This window comes from Camelus dromedarius, chromosome 29 (assembly GCF_036321535.1).
Source record: "Camelus dromedarius isolate mCamDro1 chromosome 29, mCamDro1.pat, whole genome shotgun sequence".
NCBI classification, from domain to species: Eukaryota; Metazoa; Chordata; class Mammalia; order Artiodactyla; family Camelidae; genus Camelus; species Camelus dromedarius.
Genome location: NC_087464.1, coordinates 24,857,938 through 24,882,139, shown reverse-complemented (window position 1 = coordinate 24,882,139; position 24,202 = coordinate 24,857,938). Strand labels below are relative to the sequence as shown.

The window sequence follows — 24,202 nt, the reverse complement described above, 5'->3', positions numbered from 1 at the left end:
TACTCAATTGTAACTGATTATGTCTTTAATTTGCCTTTAGAGTTGGTTGTTATATTGGCTAGCTGGGAAATGAGTGGAATGTTTATAAAAGATACTGCCTTCTGCATTCACTGTTGCTAATAAATCTAATACCAGTCTGGTTCCCATTTCTTGATGACTTTTTAAAAAGTTTCAGCCTTTTCTCATTATCCTTGGTTTCTGAAGATCGGTGTGAATGTGAATCTGCTGATTAGTTGTGTTGGGCCCTTACTGGACCATTTCAACTGAAGGACTTGTGTCCTTATAAAGCTTTGGGAAATTAACTTTTAATACTGCTTTGGTAATTTCCTCTCTTTCTGGAATTCCTGTTAGTTGATTATTAAAAACAATAATAGTGGCTTAAATAAAAACTATGATAAAATTATATAAGAAAGATTTGGGAGAAGATGCATGTAGGAGTGCTAAATCTCCAACTTTCCTAAGGAAAGTGATAATGGAAAGATAGTCAATACCTGAGCATAAGCATATTATTTAGAATAAAAGTAAATACCAAAAGAAACAGAATTTAAAATGATTGCCTCAGAGAACTGGAAATCAGTAGCAGCTGGCATGTGGCAAAGATGATTATTAAACTTCGAGGTTACCATTAGCTTCTAAAACTGTATGCATACACTAAATTTTTAAAAATTTAAAAGTGATTCAGTGCAGTCCCATCATCAAAGGTCCACATTTAGCGATACCTTCATTCTTTAAAATCTCATCTGTGTGTGTGTATATATATATATATATATATATATAAAATAAATATGTCCACGCCTTCATGAAGGGAGGAAGATTCCAGTTGTATGGGCCACGTGTTCCTTTTTCATTATTCTTAACAATTGAGCTGTGTATTTTGAGAATAATTGGCAAGAGAATGTACTGGAGATGTACATGGCTTGTTACAGCTTGGTTATAAAACTTTCTTTAAATGATACAGGAGTATGTTTGTGTCTGTTTCAAAATCATTGGGATTTATGACTACTTTTTGGTCTTTAAAGACATTTACAATTGCTTTATTTTAAAATACAGTTTTTCTTAGAGAAGTGTTAGTGAGATACAAGTTTACTTAGAGAAAACTTTCATATTCTTTTTAAATATAAGCATTATGATTATCAAGTAATCTCACTTGTTTATATTGTACAAAATTTTGTGTACCAGTTATATGTATAAGGTAAGAAGTCAGTCAGTTGCTAATCAGAATCCTGCCACTTATGGATAGGTGTTTTCAGTTGCTGTATTGGGAAGGGAAGAGTACTGGTTAAAATATACGCATGGCTTGAGAAAGTACTAGTTCAAATACTGTTAAGTTTTATTTTTGAGAAGTAGTTGAGAGTGTATATGTATCTCTTTTTCTAAGTGCCTCCAGAGGAAGAAGTAACTACATGTAAAGCTTCAGTTCACTTTACAGAATTAATTTAATTTTTGTATGCCATCTTTGGGTAGTTTGGAGATGGCTCGTGGTAGTGTTAAGTGACAGTACTTTGAAGTTGCTCAAATATTATGTGTGTTTGTGAAACATTTTCAGTGTGCCACAATAACTATGTAAAATTGGCCTTACCTTTAGTATCTATAGGATTTCTCCCCACTCAAGGAATAGTCAGTTAGGAGACCGAGACCCCCAAAAGTCTTGCCTGAAGGGACCTAATTTAATGGTAAAGGTTTAAAACTTTTTGGGATTAGTGTTGTTTAGTTGTAAATTCTTTTTAAATGCATATAGCTTTTAAACCATCTGGGAATTCTGTGATTGTGTTCCTCAACCCTCCTGATACTTCTCTCTATTGCTGGGCTAGAAAGTCAAAAACTTTATTTCTCAGACTATTTTTCATTTAGGGTTTTAGATGTGAAATAGTTGCTGGCAATTAGATATATATGTGTGTGTGAGGATTAAAGGGAGTTCAATCTTTCTTCCCTTTTCTGCCCCCTGTGCACACAGACCCCTCCCCTGCTTTTTCCTGGGCTGTGAAGGTGTGAGATGTTCCTGCAGTAGCAGAAATGCAGTATTACGTCGTCCATTCTTCACCTTTCTGTGTTATCATGAGGCATTTGTGGCAAAGGCAGCAGCTAGACTGTTTGGTTGTGTACATCGCCTGACTTCATAGTTAACTACCTTATCGTCATGGTCTGGTTGAAATGAACATTCAGTAGATGTGGGTTGGGACCTAGGATTCTGCGTTTCTAACTATCAGGTGATTGTTGGGGATTTTTACATCTTTGTTCATGTAGTAGTAATGTCTTGCTCTGATTTTGATATCAAGCTGATGCTGGTCTTATGATAGGAACTGGAGGAATTGGGAAGTGTCCATCCTCATCTGTCTTCTGTACGAGACTATAGAATTGGTATTTTGGGGTTCCTTAAATGATTGGTAGAATTAACCAGTGAAACCATTTGGGTCTGGAATTTTCTTTGTGCAAAGTTTTAATTACTCATTCGTTTTGTATCATAGATGTAAGAATGTTAATGTTATCCATTTCTTCAATTTTAGAGGTTAATGACTTTTAAGGAAATTGGTCTGTTTCATCTACTTTGTGAATTCCTGGTCAGCTGAGTCTCTTATCTTGGTTACTCTTGCTAGAGTTCTTTTGATCTTTAGTACTAGCTTTGGCTTCATTTATTTTCTTTTGTTTTTCTATTTTCAGTTTTATTGACTTATTTCTTTTCTTGTGCTTGTTTAGGTGTAGTTTGCTTTTTTAAAAAGGCATTTGTTTATCTTTATTTCTTATGTAAGCAAGCATTTAATACAATGAATTCCCGCCTAGATGATGTTAGCTACGTTGCATAAATTTTGGTGTGTTGTATTTTTATTTTCTTCAGTTCAAGATGTTTTTTAATTTTCTTCAGGACTTCCTTTTTGACCTTTGGGTTATTTGGTAGAAGGTGGTTTATTTTTCAAATAGTCTGTGTACTTGTTCAGTGGATTGCTGAGAGAGAAGTGTTGAACTCTCCAAGTATAATTGTGGATTTGTTTTTTTCTTTAATTTCTATCAGTTTTTGCTTTATTTATTATGAGGCTTTGTTGTTAGGTGCATACATTTAAGATTGTTATGTTTTCTTGGTGACTTGACCTTTCCACTGTGAGATTTTTCACTGGTAAATTTCCTTGTTCTGAAGTTTACTTTGGTAGAAATACAGCCACTGCAGTTTTCGTTTGATCACTGTTTTGCATGATACATCTTTTTCCATCCTTTTACTTTTAGTCTCTGTATATCATTATATTGAAAGTTAGGTTGTTAAAAAACAACATATAGTTTTGCCTTTTTAAAATAAAGCTAAGGTCTGTCTCTTTTATTTTCATTTTGTAGTATAAAAGTTTGTTTTTTAAGAAGTAAGGTATAATTGGCATCAGTTTCAGGTGTACCAAAGAATAATTTGATATTTGTATATTTATCTCTCTTTTAAGTGGATTTTAAAATTTTACTATTTATATTTAATGTAATTATTGATGTGGTTGAATTTAGGTCTTGTAAATTATTTTTCTCTTTGTTCTTTCTTGTCTGCTTTCTTTTGGATTGAAATTTTTTTAGGGGATGGTAATTAGATTATTTATTTATTTATTACTGGGAGTACTGGAAATTGAACCCAGGACCTCGTGCATATTAGGCGTGCACTCTACACTGAGCTATATACCCTGCCCCCTTGAAATTTTAAAAATATTTCACTTTATATATCGGTGTTTTTAGCCATATTTCTTGGTCTTTTTTTAAAAAGTGGTTGCTCTAGAGATTGTAAGTATCTAACTCTTCACGTTCTACTTAATTTTTTTACCACTTCAAGTAAAGTGTAGAAGCCCCACAGCTTTACAGATGACCTTTATCCCAGTCCCTTTATATTGTAGTTGTCATATGTGTTGCACATGCATACAGTTAACCCTTCCTCTCACTATGGCATGTTATAGTTTTTGGTTTCAACAATTTTATGTATTTTCAAGAACGTAAGAGGAGAATAGTCTGTGGTATTACTCATTTACCATTTCTGTTGCTCTTCCTTCTTTCCTGAAGTTGCAGGTTCCCTCTGGTATCATTTCCTTTCCGTCTGAAGAACCTCTTTTAACGTTTCCTTTAAAAGACTGTGAGTTCTCTTGGTTTTCTTTTGTCTGAGAATATCCTTGTCTTCAGTCCTGAACTATAACTAAATACAGAATTCTAGGCTGATAGCTTTTGATATTATCCCAAAGGGCCCTGAGAGACTTTTTTAAAAATATTTTTTATTGTTAAGATTAGATACTTTTCTGTTGACGTATCTGTAAGTTCACTGAGTTATCTGTCATATTCCTTCTGTTCAGCCCATCCATTGTTCTTAGGGTTTTTTGTTTTCCTTTTTTTTTTTTTTAAATAATTTGAGCTTCTTTCCTAAGAATTTCTTTTCATTCGTTTTAAGGTATTCACCGTTAACTAAATGAGTCATTTTTTTAACAGTTGCTTTAAAAGTCTTTGTCTGATAATTCTAGTATCTGGGTTATCTTGAGGTCAGAATCAAATAATTGTCTTCTCCCTTGATAATTGATCAGATCATTGTTGTTATTCTTGCTGTGTCTGGTGATTTTGGATTCTGTCCTGGATGTTTGGAATATTATGTTGTGTGAGATTTTGTCCTGCTGAAATGTTCTAGACAATGGTAAGGGTCTTTTATCTTCTCAGTTTTCAGAGCCTATGCTATGTTGATGTTACCCTTCCCATTCCCACTTAGACTGATCTAGGCTTTGGACGTGGTTTATATCTTAGTTCTGTTCTGGAAGCCTCTCCTGTTTTTCTTTGGCTGTGTTCCACACATGCAGAGCTTGCCTGTGAGCCCAGAACTCGGTTCATACACAGCATTAGGAATCTACTTCTCCATCTCTCTCTTTTCAGTCACTTCCTCCATAACTCTCTTGTCTCTTAGGGGCCCTTTTCTTCATTCCTTTAGCCAGAAGCATGGAGTTCTCCCAGTTTTAGTTTTCTGCCTGTCATGTCTTGAGGTGAAGTGGCAAGAGGAAAAAAAGAAGATAATGGATTTCCTCTACACCGGTCCTTTTTACCAGAGTCCCTCTTCCTAATTCCTCTGTTCAGAGTGGTGCGCTTTCTCTTGGGTTTCTGTGGTCCCTTTGTATCAATGTAGTTTCATGGCCCTGGGCTGGCCTCAGGGGAGGGCTAGGAGGAAAAAGGGGGCAAAAAAAAAAGGTACTCTTCCCCCACCTTCTCCAGGAGCCTCTGGCCAAGAAGTTGCACTTACCTTGGTTTTTGTTGATCATGTCTGCTGAACAGTATCCCTGTTTGGCCCACCCTTGGGTCAAAGCCAAGAAATAAAGGAGAAAAAACAAACAGGATATTCTCCACCACCTTATTTGTTTTCCTTCACTTCCCTCCCCAATCTGACTGCTGTTATTTAGTTTTCAGAGTACTCTCTTAGTTGTATTTTGTATTTTGTCCAGTTGTTAGTTGTAATTGATGGGGAGAGAGATGCTACAGTGAGCTTGTTACTCCATCTTGGCCAGGACCAGAAGTCAGATTGTTCTGTTTTTAAATAAATAAAACATTATTGATGTGTAACTTTTATATGAACAAGGTACCCATTTTTAAGTGTATAGTTTGAGTTTTGATAAATGTTTTCCCTCACATAACCAGCTATCACATTCAAGAAGTAGAACATTTTCAGTCCCACAGAAAGCTCCCTTGTGCCTCTTAGCTTTTTGCCATCCCCTCCTCATCCTGCCCTGAATTACCCTTTGGTGGAGGATATAAAGGATACTTAGACATACGATTAGTAGTTAAGTGAGATCTTTAAATTCCTCTGGATTCCCCTACATGGAATAATCAAAGGAATGTTAGATCCAGATTGTCCTAGGCTAGAATTCACAACTATCCCACTTAATTAGCTGCATGGTATTGGGTAGCTTTTGTAATGTTTTGGAGCCTAGTCATAGTTTTCTCAGATTTAAAATGGGAGGTAAGTATATTTACCTTACAGTGTTTTGAGAGTTAAATGAGGTATATAAAGTACCTTGTGCAGGGCCCAGCATAGAGTAGATATACAATAAATTTCCTTCCCCTGTCACCTTTACTTATGCAGTGCAGGTAAATGACTCGAGCCAGCTGCACTGAGATAGCAACCCAAATATATTTAGTTAGTGTTGTGAACTATACCCCACCCCATAGTGTAAGGCTTTGGCGGAACATAGGTATTTTGACATTATTATGTGACTTAGACAAATTCTTTAGTAATATCCAATTGGGAAACACTTCTGAGCTTGTACCTCCAATACGATATGCATTTTATTAAATGAACACATTACACCTACACAGAAAATTTTAAACAATCAGCTAAAAAACTAATTGTCTTGTTGTCTTCATCCTGGGGGACCAGTAGTCTTATGTTCTGAATCCTTTTGTTGATGAGCACACTTGGAGGTGGAATCTATGAATTTATTTTTTAACAGAACATTTGTAATTTGAAGATCCAGTAACAGATTTGGGAACCTCTGGATGAGACCAGTTTTTGATCTAGAAACTCGAACACGGAAAAGACACTTAGTAACACTAAATCATGGAGAGGGCGTTTCCCTTCCTCTCCCCTTTTTCTCTTTGCAGGCTGACTCTTAATTCCTGAGACATTTTACCACAGTGCACTGTCTTGTGGCAGAGAGTATATAGTGCATTGGGTACTGCAACGTTATAGTGAATCACAGTGAATATAGCTAGACTTAATTTTCCCAGCTGATAAGATTATTGCCCTTAATTTTACCTGTGACTAAATGATAGCTATTTCAATTGTAGGCAAATCCTATTGTGAAAACCTGTTGTATCATTTTTCTGAGACATAGCTGGACACAAGACAGTGTCTTTACATTCTGTACAAATGAACATATTGTAACTTAGGCTCAGCTAATAGATTTCTTTTCACATGTTAACTCCTGTAGGTTGGTGGTATCTTCCTGGAGTGCTGTGTTAGAGGAGGAGTCTGGGTCCAAGAAGTGAGGAATACCTAGATGGACTAGCAAAGTGTGCATGGAGTGGAGGCTTGCGAGTTATCATGTCTGCATCTTTGGCTTTTTTTTTTGAGGGATATGAATATGTGAATTTTTCTGTGACAAGTGGTATTAAATTTAGAATAATTGATAGATTTCTTCAATGACTTTTTATATAGGATTACTTTTTTTCTTTCAGGATCACTTTTTAAATTAGTAGTTAATACTGTGGTCTAACTGTGGTGAAATAAAAGTAGTTTCATATACAGAGACTTCTTTTGAAATGTTATTTGATGTAATACAATCATACATGAAAAGCAAATAAGCAGAGTCAGGTTTGAATTTCACTTCAGACGTTGTAACTAGGTGTTGGAATGAGTCAGACTTCTCCCATCTGTTAGGCCCCATTCATTGCATTTTAAGTTAAAATTCTGCTCACTAGTTTCATGGAATGTAGAAATATTTGTGATAGCATTGAATAATAGGGCAATAAAATTTGGGTTTACTTCATGGTCTCACCCTTTCCTTCTAGAAATGAAATAGCAACTTAAGATTATACTCTCTAAATTATTATACAGTACAGGTATTTTGTGGTTTTCCTTACGTATCTCTGAAGGACCTTCAAGCTTAAAAATGATTTGGACTCATTTGAACTACTCAATACATAAGGTGTTAGAAATTTTATTGATTTGTAGTGTGATGTAACAGTGTGTTAAATCTTAATTGCAAAAAACTTCATTTTAATTGGTGCTTGATTTAATACAGTAGTTTTTCATTTAATTTCTTTTTGGCTTATTTTAAATTCTGCTTTAGAATCATCCCATAAAACCTGACAAACTGTTAAAATAGGCTTGATCTTAAAATAAAGTTTTAGAGTATTATCTTAGGAAAGGAAATTTGGGTGCGGTATTACAGAAATTCAGATTCAACCTAAAAATTCACTGAATGCCAATGAAGTACTATTACCTTAAAATGACTTTTTTTCCCCCCCTCTTTAGAATCCAGCAACTATCACAAGAATACTCCTTAGCCACTTCAATTGGGATAAAGAGAAGCTAATGGAAAGGTAAGGAACTGTATTGTCAGCTTTTTACTTAGAAGTAACAGAAAGCCTGTGGAATTGAATTTATGAGACACAAGTAGGGAATTCATTTTTATACCAGAATGTGAGCAAACCAGTGTACAGGTAGCATCTGCATTGACTTCATACAATCCTCATCTGTAAGTTTTGCAATAAACTTAGTGTTAAGGGAACTCAGGCTTAATGTTTTTCTTACTTTATTTTGGAGGTGAGGTGGGCGGGGGCTCTGCTTCAGTATTTTCTACAACATATCCTCTTGAGTACTGAGAACTGAGAATAGATTGTTTTTTTAAAAAGTGTTTGATATATTCTCGGAACACATGAATAAGATCTCCCTTTAATTACTTAAAACTTTCTTGCACACAAATCTTTAAATCTGTCTTGGGCATAATAATGACACTTACTCAGTAAAAACAAAATAAAGAAGTTTCTCAGTGTATCCTGCCCACCAAAACAGCTGTTTGGACTGGTTCTCTCGTTCCAGTGCAGGATTAAATTCCACTGGGTATTTTCTCTATGGAAATGTTTCTGGTTCTAAAAGGAAGAAATTACTAGGACTGGAGAATGACAATAATAGTGCCATTCTTAATCTTTTTTTTCTTCCTTAGATTGGAAATTAGGAGCACTTTGTGGTAGGGTGACAGCCTTTATTTATTCTGTCAGCCTGATTCTATCAATCTAAAATAAGAATTCTGATTTTAATTTTAAAATCACAACTAGTTTTTGTTGCAAATTGAGAACCCAAATATTTGAGAAATAAATGGGAAATATTTCCCATTTGATTTTAAAATTGAAAGCATTTTATAAAACAGATGTTAAATAATACCAAGAATGTTACCCAATTTTCTCACACCTTGTACCCCAACGATAATTCTTAAATTATTGACCCCTTTGTGCCAGACATTATTTCAATTTATCCTAGTGATAGTTTTATGGAACTGCTAATTATTATCCCCACTTAATTGATATGAAACTAAGACTTAAAGCTTAATACATTTGTTTCAGTTTTGTAACGCAAGGAGCTAGCACTCACTCAGGTTTGTTGGACTCCAAAGCTTATGTTTGTAAACACGTACTAAACAGCTTTTAAAAAAGGAAATATTAAGAGAATGAGAAGACAAGCTAGACAGGGAGAGAATATTTGCAAAAGATACCTGTTATCCAGATTATACAAAGAGTTCTTAGAACTTAACAGTAAGGAAACGACCCCGTTTAGAAGTGGACAAAAATCTTGATAGACACCTCAGCAAAGAAGATACACAGATGTAAAATAAGCAGATGAAGAGATACTTACCATCGTATATCATTAGGGCTTTGCTAATTAAGATGTAATTGTGAGTTAAAATGACCACTACGCACCTATTAGAATGGTCAAAATCCAAAACAGTGTCACCACCAAATACTGATGAGGATGTGGAGCAATAGGAACTCTCATTGTTGGTGGGAATGCAAAATGGTGCAGCCACTTTGCTTCTAGTTTTGCAATTTCTTAAAAAAACGGAACATACTCTTACCATACAATGCAGCAGTCATGCTTCTTGGTATTTACCCCAATGAGTTGAAAACTTACGCCTACATAAAACCTGTACACGGATATTTATAGCATCTTTATTCATAAATTGATAAAACTTAGGAAGCAATCAGTTTGTGCTTCGGTAGGTGAATAGATGAATAAACTGTTGCACATTCAGACAATAGAATATTGTTCATCACTAAAAAGAAATGCGCTGTCAAGCCATGAAAAGACATGGAGGAACCTTAAATGCTTATTACTAAGTGAAAGAAACCAGTCTGAAAATGTTACATACTATGTGATTCCAACTATATGACATTCTGGAAAAGGCAAAACTATGGAGACAGTTAAAAGATCAGTGGTTGCCAGGGGTTAGAGGGAGAGAAGGATGTATATGTGGATCAAAAAAGGATTTTTAAGGTCACAAGAAAAGTGACCCCTAATGTAAACTATGGACTTTGGATGATAATGATGGGTCGTTGCATGTTCACTGACTGTGTCAAGTATAGAACTCGGGTGTGAAGTGTTGCTGGTGGAGGAGCTTTGCGTGTGTGGTGGCAGCAGGTATGTGGGAACACTGCTTTCTGCTTAGTTTTGCTGTGAGTTTAAAACTGCTCTTAAAAAGGTAAAGTCTGTTTTGAAAAAAGAAAGGGAAATAAACTGTTGGCATATGTGACTGGGGTAGGAGGAAAAGGCACAAATAAACAATGTTGGGAATAATTATGAATAGGAAAATTTTTTCAGAATTATAAATTAATACTCTGTGTATCACTTTTACCAATACATTTGAAAATTAGAAGTGGAAATTCCTCCGCCCCCAAAAGTAGTAGGAAAATAACTGTGGAAAATACAATAAATATACTAAGATACCCCACTCCTTTTCCAAAAAGCAGTAAATGATTTTATGGGCAAGTTCTACATAATAAGCCTTTAAGAAACTGCCAAATGTTTTGTTGAAAATTATTTCAGAACATAGAAAAAGGTAAGGCATCATTAATTCATGTTAGCCAAATCAAAATAATGCTGTTTTCAGAATTTGATGAAGACAGCATAAGAAAACCATCTTCATTATGAATATAGCTATTGAATTTATGAGTAAAATAGTACTCAGTTACATTGAAAGAACTAATGGCCTAGTAGGATTTCTCCTGGGAATGCAAGAATGGGTCACTATTGAGAAAAAACTCATCTATAGCATTTACTATTTTTAACAGATTAATGAAGAGAAACCAAAAGGCAATTGTAATAAATTCCAGTAATGTGTTTAATAATGTGCATTTACCCATGAATTCGAAAACAACAATTTTTAGCAAACTAAGAAGGTAATTTCTCATCTTAATAAAGCTAATAATCTACAGTGAAATTATATTTAATTTTGAAACATTAGAAGTATGCCCATTAAAATAAACAAGGTTACTGGGTCACCACTGTTTACATGCATTGGAAGTTCTGATGAATAAAATAATACATGGAAAATTAAGTAAGTGGCATAAGAATTGTTTTGGGGATGGGAGGATTATGGGTTATTTTTAGATTTTTTAGCTTGTATGTATTCTGTAAATTTTTCTCAAAAATCACATGAAAGGTTTATAATAAAATCAGAAAATGAGCATTCATTGGTAATGAAACACTGCCCAAAAAGGTTTTATGTAGATAATCCAGTCATCTGCCTAGGAAACTCAAGAGAATCAACTGGTAAACTATATTAAAGTGGTTGTACATTAGAATCATTTGAGAATTAAAAAAAAACCAAAACACCAATGGCCAGGCCCCTTTCCATCCCTCCCTTTCCCCCAGCCTGTTAATATGTTTGGAAAATGGAAAGAAACGTAGAGTATAAGGAGACTTAGCTTCCATGACACTGTGTGCCTCCTACTTCTTGAGTATGAAAATGAAGATTTACTCGTTTGATAATCTTGTAACTATTTCGGATCCTAGGAATCACAGGAAAAGATAGTATGGCCAACAAATTTTGTTGCACAGCATTAAAAAAAATAATCTTGCTTCTCAGTTGGTAACACAGAATGAATTCAAGTATTTCTGTTCATTTTGAGATAGAGAATTCTTATCGTAGTCAAAATTGCAAAGTATTTTAAATTTCGTCCTCTCTACCCTCTTTTCTTATTTCCATATAGTAGGCATATAAATGTTTCTTTTCTTTTATTCATTATTGAGGCATATTCCCTGTCCTGGAGGAAGGAACTCATGGTCCAGTGAGGGCAATAAAGGTACGAATAGATTCTTGTCAGTAATTCTTCTTATTGTCCCCGGGACTTCTAGTCCACAATTTAAACAAATCTGTCCTGACCTAAAAACTAGCAACTTAATTCTTTTTAAAAATACCTTTTGGTGAAGATGGAGAGGGGCTGGTAGACAAGGAACCATTTTAGCTGTTAGATCTCTCTCGTCTCTTACAGCAGCTTTCCAGACTTTAGCCATTTTCCTTCCTACCCAGTTTTCTGCTTTTTAACTCTGGGGATTAATTTCTCTCCTTATTTGCAGATTAAATGGAAATCTCTCTGTTTACTAGATTTCTTCCCATGCTTCTCCACACAAGGCAGAACAGAGCAAATCAGAGAATCAGGAATGCAGCAGCAGTGGCAAATCTGTCCTCCTTTTAAGGCCAACCGTTCTGTCTGGGGTTTGATTTGATCACAATTTTTGTGGGATGTCGTTTTTTAAATTTCGTTTGTCATATCTTGAATCTTTTCTGGTTTATTGTTCAGGATTTTTAGTTGTAAACAAACTTTAAGAGGCTAAGTGGAAAAGGCATTAAATATTGAGAATCAGCTGTGAAGGCTAAGTGCAAGACAATGCCAAGAGTCACAGTCTCAGACTGTTTTAATGGAAGTGCTGTTGTTGCTGCCATTGAACACAAGCGTCACACAAGCTCGTGTCGTCGAGTATCGGGCATGTGACACCATGATCAGTGCTTCTGGTATTGGAGCCTTTGAAAGCTGGATATCTCCTTATCTCTGGCAGAATGAATTCGTCATTGACTCTTTCTTTAAAATATATTTTATTGAAGTATGGTTAGTTTACAATGTTGTGTCAGTTTCTGGTGTACAGCACAGTACTTCAGTCATATAGGAACATACACATACTCATTTTCACATTCTTTTTCATCACTAAGCTACTACAGGATATTGAATGTGGTTCCCTGTGCTATACAGTATAAACTTGTTGATTCTTCATGGACTCTTACTCAGTACTATGCTTTACATTAACTACAGATCACCCTGCTCCTGTTAGGCATAAATGCTATCAAAAAACTATCCAGAATTAAGTGAGTATATTAAAAGATAGAAAATATGCAAGAGAAGTTAAGACCTATACAAGATATAACAAGAAGGTCTCATCGAGTTTAGAAAGAGAATGGGGCATAGGTAATATCTGAACGTATAATGGCTCATTTTCCTGATGGGTAAGAGTTAAAAGTGCCCCAGGAAGCCTAACATTTCCCATGTATAATAAAATACTATTTCACTGATTCTAAGATGTAGTTTTTCACATTTTAACATGCCTTAAATCTGTATACATCTTGCAATTGATGGCACCTTACAGTCCAACGAGTGAAAATTTTCCAGTTTTACTTTCTGGTAAGATCATGAAATTTTGATACCAAAGAATTTTAGATTTTATGAAATACAGTAAAAAGAAATCCACATTTTAAAATACTATAGTAAAACTACAAAAATAAAGAGAAAGAAAATCATAACAGCAATAAGAAGCAAGAAAAATTACTTTCAAAAAGTGGAAGTGTGTATATAATGTATATAGAGGAAAAATAGATAAAGCTTACTCCTCTGTACTTGTAGTCTTCTAGAGAACAGCTGACTCAGTAGCAGCAGTGGGAGTGATGATGATACCTCAGCAGGTGAAGAAAAACAAGTGCCAGCCCAGAATCCCGTGGTCATGGAAAACGTACTCACCAACAGTGCTGTCTTGTAATTAATACAGATTGGCTTTATGTTGTCCCTGGCCTTTGTATCTTTTTAAGCCAACATTTAAAATTCTATTGATGTTGATTGAAGTTTCAAATATTCATAATTGTTATTTAAGCAACTATTTGAATGTTAAGGGGAAAAAATTGGAATGCAGCCTAAGTTGTGCTGAAGAGTGGATAAATGCGTGTAAAGTGCATGTTTAAGGATAGTAATGAGCTAAGCATTCACCTTAAGTCTCAAATTAATGAGCTAGGTATGTCAAGATGGAAAAAGAGCAATAAAGTAAACGCAGAGAAAACACAAGAAGAAATAACGAAGAGCAGACTTCAATAGAATGGAAAAGAAACATACAGTAAAGAGGATCAAGTACCAAAAGATATTTTTTTTTTTTGTGAGACATGACATTGGTGAGATTAATCAAGACAAGAAGGTACAAAAAGCCAATGTCAGCAGTGAAGAAGAATGTCACTTTGAATCCTTCAGATACTAAAAGAAAAAAAAAGATATTGTAGATCACTATGTCAAAATTTGCAATTTACCAAAATTTACATAAGAACTAGAAAAACCCACAAGGGGCTGTAACTACAGTGAAATTGTCTATAAAGAAAAGTCTAAGTCCAGATGGATATACTAGAAAATTCTACCAACATTTAGTGAGACAGTAACTCTAACCTTATAATACCTAACTTTATATTCTTTCAGAAAACAGAAAAAGAGTCTCCTCCACCTTCATGGGGCCATCACAACCTTGATACTAAAACCCAAAGAAAAATTACGTATCGGTTTCTCTCATGTACATAGATGCAAACAAAAAGAGGAAAACCCCAAAATATTTGCAAATTGAATTCAGCAATACATAGAGGATGATAATCCATCATGGCCGCCTGAGATTTATCCCAGGAATGATGGGTTGGTTTAACCTGAAACAATTCCAATATGATTGGTCACTTGAACAACTTAATGAAAATAACATTTTAATAGATACAGAGGAGCAATTGCTAAAAATCAGTAATCATTTATGATTTGAAGAAATCATTAGCAAACTAGGCACAAAAGGGAACTTTCTTAATCTTATAAATTTATGAAAACATCTGTAGGAGATACCATAATTCATGCTGAAATGATGAAAATATTTCCTTTTTAGATGGAGTTCAGGACATGGATGTCCTGTTACCTTCACTTACGTTCAGTGTACTGAAGATCCTAGCTAGTAGTGTACCCCAAATAATAATAAAGTATAATGGCTATAAGGCAGATACTAAGCAGTTAATATTCATTGCTGATATGAATTGTGTGTATAGAAAATCCAGAGGAGTCTAAGATAAGTTGTTAAAATACATGATTTTAGAAAGAAATACAAAATTTTAATTTTTTTTCTCTTAGCATTTACGTGCATATCTCTGACCCAGTAGTCCCACTCCCAGGTATACACCCAACAGAAAGAAATGATGCATGCCTCAATTGAAAGTCATATAGAAACATGTTCATAGCAGTGTTACTCATACTAGCTCCATTGTCAAAGAACCCAAATGTCTATAGATAGAAAGATAGATAATGGTATATTTATATAACTATTTTACAATGAAAAATAAGTGAACTGGAGCTATAAGTGACCATATAGATTAATCTTAAAAACCAATATATTGAATGAAAGGAAGACATTCAGTAGAATACCTGTCTCCTGTATGGTTGTGTTGATAAGAAATTCAAGAACAGGCAAAAATAAGTTATATTGTTTAAGAATGCATATTTAGGTGGTAAAACTATAAAGAAAAATGGGGTGGTGATCATTTTGGGGGGAAAGAGGAGCTTGTTACTGAGAAAGGGGTGTTTGGAGGGTTCTAAAGTACTGGCTTTGCTCCGGTTCTTGTCCTGGGTTGTGGTTATAAGCAGGTGTTTGCTTTAATAACATTTGTAAGCTGCTCATTTATGTTTATGCACCTTTCTAGAATTGTGTTATTTCAGAATAAAAAATAATTTTAAAACGCACACTTAGGAAAAGGAACCTTAAAAGTGAATGTTCCACTTGTTTGTCGGGCATGTAGGAATGGTAGTTCCTTTAGTACCTGCAGGTGAATCTAACCTTTTTGCAGATACAGTTTCCTCACCACCTTCCTGGGCTCCAATCTCGTATCTGTCCTGTACTTCCATCATGTCAGCTTACTTTACCAACCTCTGCTACCTTTGTGGTGGTTCCTACTTAACAAAGTTATATTATCTGACTTTCGAAAACCTTCCGTACTTTCATTCCATTCTGCTCGTCTGTACTCTACACTCCATTGGAATGCTCTTGACTGTTCAGGCCCCAATTTTCTCAAAACCTGTAGCTTTGCACAGATTCATAGAGGGTCAGTCATATTTCATTCTAGAGTTGTGCTCACCGACATCAGGTACAATTCTCTGCATCTTGTATGATGTGCCCTGGATCTCCTTGTTCCCTGAATCTTACCACATTTACTATTAAGTCCTTTTGACTTCTCGAAGTTGGTGGCTATTTTGAATACTTCCCTGGCATTCTTCTTCTACCTCTTGCATACTTAGTATGTCATATTGCAGGCCGTCCATCTCTTTCCTTCAAAGCAGTTGATTAACATTGGCACTAACTGGCACAGTCCCCACATATAGTTGGTTCATCTGCAACAGAGCTGTATGTAAAAGTGATCTGAATTATGTACTCTCATATTTTGATTGCTTATTCTTAGTTTTAGCATAGCGAGATTTTCAGCATACTTTAGAGATTCTCAACATTAACAACCTGACGAGGTCCATTAAATGTATTGAAACTATATTGATTTTATCAAAATAATAGAAGGGTATTTCTTTTCATGTACTAGAAGAAACCATTTTTTCTCTTTAGTTGAAATCAGACCCACTATTGCATAGGTCACAAGTAGTTTATTTCATCTTAGTCACTGAGTTGTGCTGCTCATATGTAGCAGGAGGAAAAGACAGTTGAGCAGAGCTGAGGGTGTGGACTTCCCTGCATGCGCATATTTGGACAGAGGGCACAGAAGCCACTGTCTTTGTTTTCTTTGAAGTAAAACGTAGTTTTAAAAAATAGTATTGGTTTTTGTCATTTGGGGGGCTATGGTCTCTTTTGAGAAAGCAGTAAAAGCTTTGGCACTTCTTTCTCCTCAGCAGAAGGGCATGAACATGGCTAAATAAATCAGAGTATTTTGGATAGTGTATGGTTGTTGAAGTTTCCGGGGTTTCAGGGTAGAAGAACTTAGTAAACGGAAGTAATGATCATCAAGCCAGAGAATATGGACCACATTTTGGTCTGTTTTTCACAGGCAAGGATGTACATAAAAGCCAGCAAACTGAAGGAACTTTCTAATATGTAGTGACCAGGTATACAAAGTATAGGGAGTTAAGAATCCACCTATATTCTTGAGCATAGTAGTCCATAATAAAACTGTCAAAATAGGCAGGGGAAAAAAAAACCTTCATTATTCTTTTAAGAACATTAAACATAGACTCTATAAGGTTTCAGAGATGAACTGATAAAACAACAGAACGATACGAAAAGGAAGCTGACAGAATAAGAAAAATCCCTTAGAACTTAAAACCACATTGGCAACAGCTAAATAGAGCAGATACTATGGAAAACAGAGAGGTATAAGAGAGGAAAAGGACAAAGGAGGAGTTAGCAGATGGTAGACACGGAGGACAAATGGACAAAGACTAAGTGCAAATCAAGCAGGTCTTAATAACTAAGAAGATTTTAAAGTAATCACTACTTAAATGGCATTTCAAAAGAGAAAGTTAAATGCTCAAACCCTATAGAAATAAACTTCAAAAATGAAGAAACATTACAATTATTTTAGTTAAAAATGATGTGAATCATAAAATGTGAATTATTTTGACTGCAGACTTCAGTAACAACGGATACTGGAAGAAAATGGATGCTGTCAGTATTGAGAATATTTGGGGTCGAGTGGGTAGGTTTTTGGCCAAAGGAGCATTTGAATACATTTAAACATTTTAATTATGTCTAAGTAATTAGGGTTATCAATCTTAGGAAATAGAAAGCAATTTTTACTGTTCTTGAAAAGAAAGCTAAATAATGTAAAAACAGTGTCATTTGTGAAAAAAATTATATAAAATGATAATCAACTGGGAAAAGCTCTAGGAAGTTCCAGCCAAAGCTATAGAGTTAAATGTAGGGTCATATAAAGACAATGTATTATTTAAAGTTGGCAAAATAAGAAACAGTTTAAGTACTAAGTTTAATTTATGTTTAGTAGAAATAAATTGACTTCACTATCTTCCAGATAACCATATAAGAGTCATTGGTGAACAGACCATGTAATAAATAAAATCAAAACAAAATTTTAAGTGTTGTATTTCTTTTAAAATGGAATTTAACAAGTGAAAAAGATCCCTATGCTTGCTCTGCCCAGCAGTATGAGTGGATTCTTAAACTCTCCATTCTGTCCTCCTGGTCTGTATTTGAAAGTTCTTTGGTTTCTAGAATGAACTAAAAACTATAAACTCCAGTATATTGCTATCTTTAAGAAATATTCCTAAATAAACTAAAGAAATTCAGATTTATCACTGTCAATTATCATTAAGAGGTTACTCTTTGTCAATTATTCTTTAAAAAGAAATTGAATGCTTATAAGATTCTTCTAGGTACTAGGGCTGCTGTGGAAATAAAATAGTCTTCATGAGGTTTACATTTTAGCAGAGAAAACAAAATAATAATGATTACAGAGTTAGTAATGTGATGTGTTGTGCAGGAGTACAAAGTTCTGTGAGAATGTAATGTAAGAGAATCTTACCTAATTTGAGTGGGAGAAACTGTCAAAGAAGACTTAATTGAGGAAATGAGGTTTGAGGTGAGACCTCAAGGTGGGAAGAAGCGGTTCAGGTAGTTGAAACACCCTTCAGTAAATGGTTAGCCGTTCAGCTTAAAATGGAATGGAATCCCTGTTTTCCTCCTTCCTACGTAAACCTAATTTACATGTGAATCAGTAGTTTTAATGGAAACAGTTTAAAGACCTAAATCATGAGTGAATTTGAATAGAGATCTTTTCTTGATATGAAATCCATAAATCACAACAGGGTTGCATGGTAAGTCTGCCTACATAAAAATTAAAAGTGGCAGTTAAACACCATTAAACAAGATTGGAAAGCTGGGGGAAGAAAGCAGTCTGAAAGACAAAGGGTTAATCTTCCTGTTTCCATTCTGAACTTGTAAAATAATAGCAAGACCTTCACAGAAAAATACTTGCAGCTTGACTAATAAGAAATGCAACTTAAGTCTAGGTGTTTTTCTCTCATCACGTAGGCCAAGATTTTAATCTAGGATTGTTTGTATGCAGAACATCTGTGTCTTACAGTATCAGGTTATTTAAGTAAATTATGCTATATACCTACAGTGGAATACTATGCAACAGTAGAAATAATGTAGACCCATGCTCGTTGACAGAGATGTTGTTACATATTGTTCAGTAAAGAAAGCAGGTAATAAGCCTGGAGTGTGAAATTATTTGAATGAAATAAGCACATGTCTGTTTGGCTATGTTTGCATAGAATGTTGAATAGAATGTTCACCAAAGTATTAGCATTTACTAATTTTGTGTAATCAAGTTTTAGGTGACAAGAGTTTGTTTTTTCTTGTAAGCATGAATATTTTTTATAAAAACAAGGTTTTTTAATTGGTTTTTGTATTCATATTTAGTGTTAGTTTTATATACACTTTCTACTTTTTAGATAAAACTTGCACCTTAGGTTTTTTCAGAGATAACATTTGTAGAAAAGCATTTGATTTTTCTGCTCTGTGTCTTTGATAAGCTGAATCATCAGGGACAACTTCATATGAACCCCCCTTTTATAATGTGTTGACGTTTTGATTGATAATTTGATCATTTCATTGAAACATTATTGTAGTAAAAGTATTTATAAAAAGATATTTATTTGTTTTAGGAGAATGATGTGGTTTGTTCTCATTTGAGTGATTTTTTCTGGAGATACCATAAATGACACAAAGCCTGAACAAGACCTTCATTACAGATATTGGAAATCTCTTTTGAGTATCAGTTGTTTTTTAGCTTGAGAACCTCCTGTTCATATATAGAGAACATTGTAGTTATTTAAATCTGAACTTTACAAGCTAAAAAGTACATAGACCAGATTCCACATTAATATTTTTTGCTGATTATAGTGATGCAAAAATTGAAAGTTTTTTTTTTAATCTTACTGTTTTTCTCTTTAGAATATTAAGATATTTCGGGAGGTCAAAGACCATGTCTTAACTGGATTAGTGGATTGTGCTAAGTGTTTACCTCTATCTTTGTCAAAAAGTTTATAGTTCATTGAAACTCTGTGGATAGTAGTTGCCATACCATGCTGGTGATATTTTAGATAGTGAACTACTTCTGTATATTTAGATACACATTTTATGAAAAAGTTAATATATGGACTATTTGATAGAAAAAGCTTTTCAAGATACACTTTTGTTTCATCTTTCTTCCCTTTCTTGGTAAATTAAAAAGTATTTCAAAAGAGTATTTGGAAAGCGAGTCTTTTGTAAAATGAGACACATGTAATCGTTTCATTTTTAAAATGATTTGTGGGATAAGATATGCTTTGTAGGTGATTTAGTTGCTAATATATTTAAACTGGTATAACTAAAGTTATTAATAAAATGAATTCATCTGTATAAAGTGTAGTCTAGCCTTTTAATATACCGTTACTCTTCATAAGGCATCACTAGAGATAGTACAGGTTTCATCCTTAGGTTTTGGTTATAGTACTGTTAATACTACAAATAGCTTAACTTTACAGGATTAAAAACAAAATAAGAAGTATCAAAATAGCAACAGAAATTCAGTCTCTCTTTGTACATGTATACTCCTATTTGCTACAGTTTGTAGCCATGCAATTCATTTCCTCTGAGCAAAAAAGGTTATGATCTTGGTTTAATTCACTTCATTGCTTTTCCCTATGGAAAATCAGGCTTTTGGAGAGCTCTAAGAGTGTGCTATTGCCGGGCTCTCATCCTTTCTGTTTAAATAATGCAGGTACTTTGATGGAAACCTGGAGAAGCTCTTTGCTGAGTGTCATGTAATTAATCCAAGTAAAAAGTCTCGAACACGCCAGATGAATACAAGGTCATCAGCACAGGATATGCCTTGTCAGATCTGCTACTTGAACTACCCTAACTCGGTGAGTATCTGGTAGTTTAAGGCTAGAACTGACTATTTCAGAGGGTAAATCAACTTTTCATTATTTAAACAAAGGAAGATCTGGGAGTCTAGGATTGTAGAAAGAAAGTAACCAGTCAATATATTAAGGAGAAGGAAAGAAGAGAAGGAGTAAGAGCTTGTTCTCTCTCACTCCTCCCTTGTTTGCTTTTTAAAGCAGTAACTATTTCACTAGAGAGCTTTCAGGATGCTTCGTAACAAAAGATTTTCACATTTACAGATTCATTCTAACAGAAATTCTTAAGTACAGGTATCCCTCTGAAAACCTGTTGAATTTAGGTGATTTACTTTGGCATGTCTAGTAAAGAAATTTTAGGCGTAAATAAACATCTTCCCCTGAAGGCACTTTATTAGTAACTATGGGAAAATTATATTTGTTGCAGAAATGTCTTTAGTTACTTGCAACTCGCCTCTTAAGGTGCTTCAAGATATCTAAGAAATAATTTAATTCTACCATTATTACTGTCTTGTTATATTCTCTGCTTTAATAGTTAAGCAGCTTTTTCTGGTAATTACTATATACCAGGTCTTTGTCGCCAGTATTATATATTTTAACATACTGAAGGTTTTTCACTGTTTATCTTTGAGTTTAACATGTGTACCTCTAAACCCATTTGAAAGGAACTAATTTGTTCACATGTGCAAGTCCTTTGAAGAGAGGTGTTAAAAGAAAGTTAGTTACATTCTCTTAGAGAAATGGAGAATCAGAGTTAAAATAATTTAGTTAGTAAGTAAAATGCTGAATTGAATTTTCAGATTCTCAAGTTTTGATCACAGTTCTAAAACTACCTGCTTGGTTCTGGATAGTAAATCATGTAATCTCACTGGATCTCAGTTTTTTTAATCTTTCAGATGAGTTGAAGAAGATATTCTTTCAAATCTCTATCAGCCTGAGAATTGTACCATTTCCCTCTCCTTAAATCACAACCCTAACTTAAGTATTTAAGAAGGACAATCTGCACTTCTATTAAAAATATATTTATTTCATGTTTTGACTATTTTATTATCTTTCTTTAACAGACTCTCTTTGCCATTGACATTTGTGTCGTATTTACAGTTTATAAATGTTTCTGTGAGGGAATAATACTAAGGCTCAAATAATTAGTCCCAAATTATGCAAGTTAACCCTATTCTTGGGCATTCCTTCTCCTGCTTTATTGTGAGCAGCTCCTCCTCAGTTTACATCATCTTAAATGTAATTCGAGTGCTTGCAGTTTGTAACTGATAATGGAGAACCTACTGTTCATTCATTCATTCAACACACCAGGAACTATTCTAAATGTTACAAACAATGGAGAATAAAGGCATAATATCTGCCTTAGATAATTTACAGATTAGCTGGGCAGATAAGTAAAATGAAATATTCAGGAAAAAAATGGTAAGTGTTTTGATATAGGCCATGATACTGTGGGAAAATGTTGGAGAGACACCTAACCCAGTTTTGGATCAGAGAGGACTTCTCACAGAAATTTACATTTTAATTAACCTCTGAAGGTGTGGTAGTCAGGTGAATCAGGAAAATGTAGCATTACAGAAGCCAAAGGAAGAGAATGCAGCTTCAAAAATGGGAAACAGTGCTGGGAAAAGAATTGGAAAGTGAGTTTGGAATTAACAAGAAATTTACTGATGATCTTGGAAATAAAATGGGAAACCAAACTGGCTGGGATCATTGACTTGAAGGTGGGAAAGGAAGTGGAGGCAATAAATGTAAACAAATTACTCTTTTAAAGGAAGTTTGGCTATGAAAGTGACAGGAAAGAAAGCCAACAGCAGCGTGGGTTGGAAAGTAAGTTAAAGTGTTATGGAAACTGTGTCAAACATTAGGAAAAATTAATCACTAAACTTGGACTTCTTTTCTCATAGTTTTTTAGACTAATAAAGAAGAAGAATTTTAACCTTACTGTTTGCCAGTAAATGTCACTTCAGATTCTTCATTGAAACTTTGTTAACTGAATGAATGATTTCTTTACTTATGTTGTATAACTCCCATGTTTCGATTTCCACTATTCTCTTCCAACACTGATACTTCCTTTCATGATTGTGTATCTTTGACACCGTTATCCTTTTATTAAGGAGCTTGGCTTATACGTGCCACATGAAAACAGGTTTTTAAATAAATGCTTCTGATATCTTCAATTATAATACTTTGGAGTTAATGGTTTTGAGTGGTCGATTCTTTAAAAACAATTTCCTGGGTCTTTGGAACACTGTTTAAATTCACAGATTCCTCCCCCATGCCACCACCCTCACCTCCTTGTGTTGTGACCAGTTCAGGGGTTTCTTAGCCCTGGCAACAGTTACTCACTTTATTATAATGTTCGTTTGAAACAAAGCATTCCATCTAGCTGTACTAAACTCTCATTCTACTAGGAGATATAACTTGGGCTACCCTGTCTCATTTTTATGAAATAAGTCTATTTTCTAAGAATGAGGTATGTTACGTAGATAGAGGCAAAGCTGAAGATCGTGAGGGTAGTCCACCCTCTGATTCCCCTCCCCGGGGGCACCTTGAGTCTTTGTGCTCCTGGGAACACTGAAAACATCTGATCTAAGTCCTACCCTGTCTTCCTTTTTATTAATTCATTCCATTTTACAGGTGAGGGAACTAGTGCCATGATTATATTTCCTCAGTTTTATAAACAAAATGGCTTCAACTTTAGAGATTATTTGGGCAGCTTCTGTTGGAGGACAGATAATTCTTACTGTTTTTATTGCTGTTTGACATTAGTTCCTATGTGTGTGAAATGGCGCAGATAAATGAAACCTTTGAGAGTGTGTATTGCCCTTTCAGTTCTTTTTCTTGAAACCATTAATTTCTGTTGTAGATAGTATTTTGTATATTTTTAGTGTACTCTTGGTCAAATATATTTATGATATAAACAGAGATAAATGTGATGAATAATACGATCCTCAGAGTCACGGAAAGGCCCAGGAGCCAAGCAGGTCAGCACAAGCCAGTAAGGGGACAAGGATGTCAGGAGGACGGAGGAGAGGGAAATAAGACAGGCAGGAAAAATACCCTGATACATCCATGATGACAGAATTCTTGAGCACAGTGAATATATGTGTACTATGGTTTAGTGTTGCTTTATCTTTGGACATGCGTGTGTAATTTACCTGATTTATCTTGTTTAGTCTTGTTACCTGTTTAAATAGAAAAGTTATTAGAAGGAAAAAAAAGCTTTGTTTTTGTCTTTTTATCTTACAGTGGAGCGCTGGCCAAATAGAGATGTGATCACTTAGTGACTATTGTGACCTTTACTCTCTCAGTCTTAAGGATTCTTATTTGAAAAAATAATAAAGCACATTAGGATGTGTATGTGTTTTTAAGTTATGAATAAAACATTTTAGAATTGCTGGTATATTCCTCTACTATATTTGTCCTTTGCAGAATGCTCCTTCCCATTAAGGCCTTGAAAATCAAATACTCTCCATTAGTAATCTGGCAATAGGTTAGTGCCAGATCTGTTGTCACTGCTGGGAGATAATGA

General features: G+C 34.6%; 1 protein-coding gene across 3 annotated transcripts in view; it reads left to right on the top strand.

Annotated features, from left to right (window-relative positions):
• ARIH1 (ariadne RBR E3 ubiquitin protein ligase 1) overlaps window positions 1-24,202 on the top strand; it is an 85,258-nt gene that overhangs the window by 25,414 nt on the left and 35,642 nt on the right. The window contains exons 2-3 of one of the 3 annotated variants that reach the window (XM_010977928.3): window positions 7,958-8,025; window positions 20,529-20,673. In XM_010977928.3, the coding sequence (XP_010976230.3) occupies window positions 7,958-8,025; window positions 20,529-20,673 (213 nt within the window). The remainder of the gene's footprint in view (window positions 1-7,957; window positions 8,026-20,528; window positions 20,674-24,202) is intronic. The other 2 variants (XM_064480732.1, XM_064480733.1) reach the window with 2 other exon arrangements.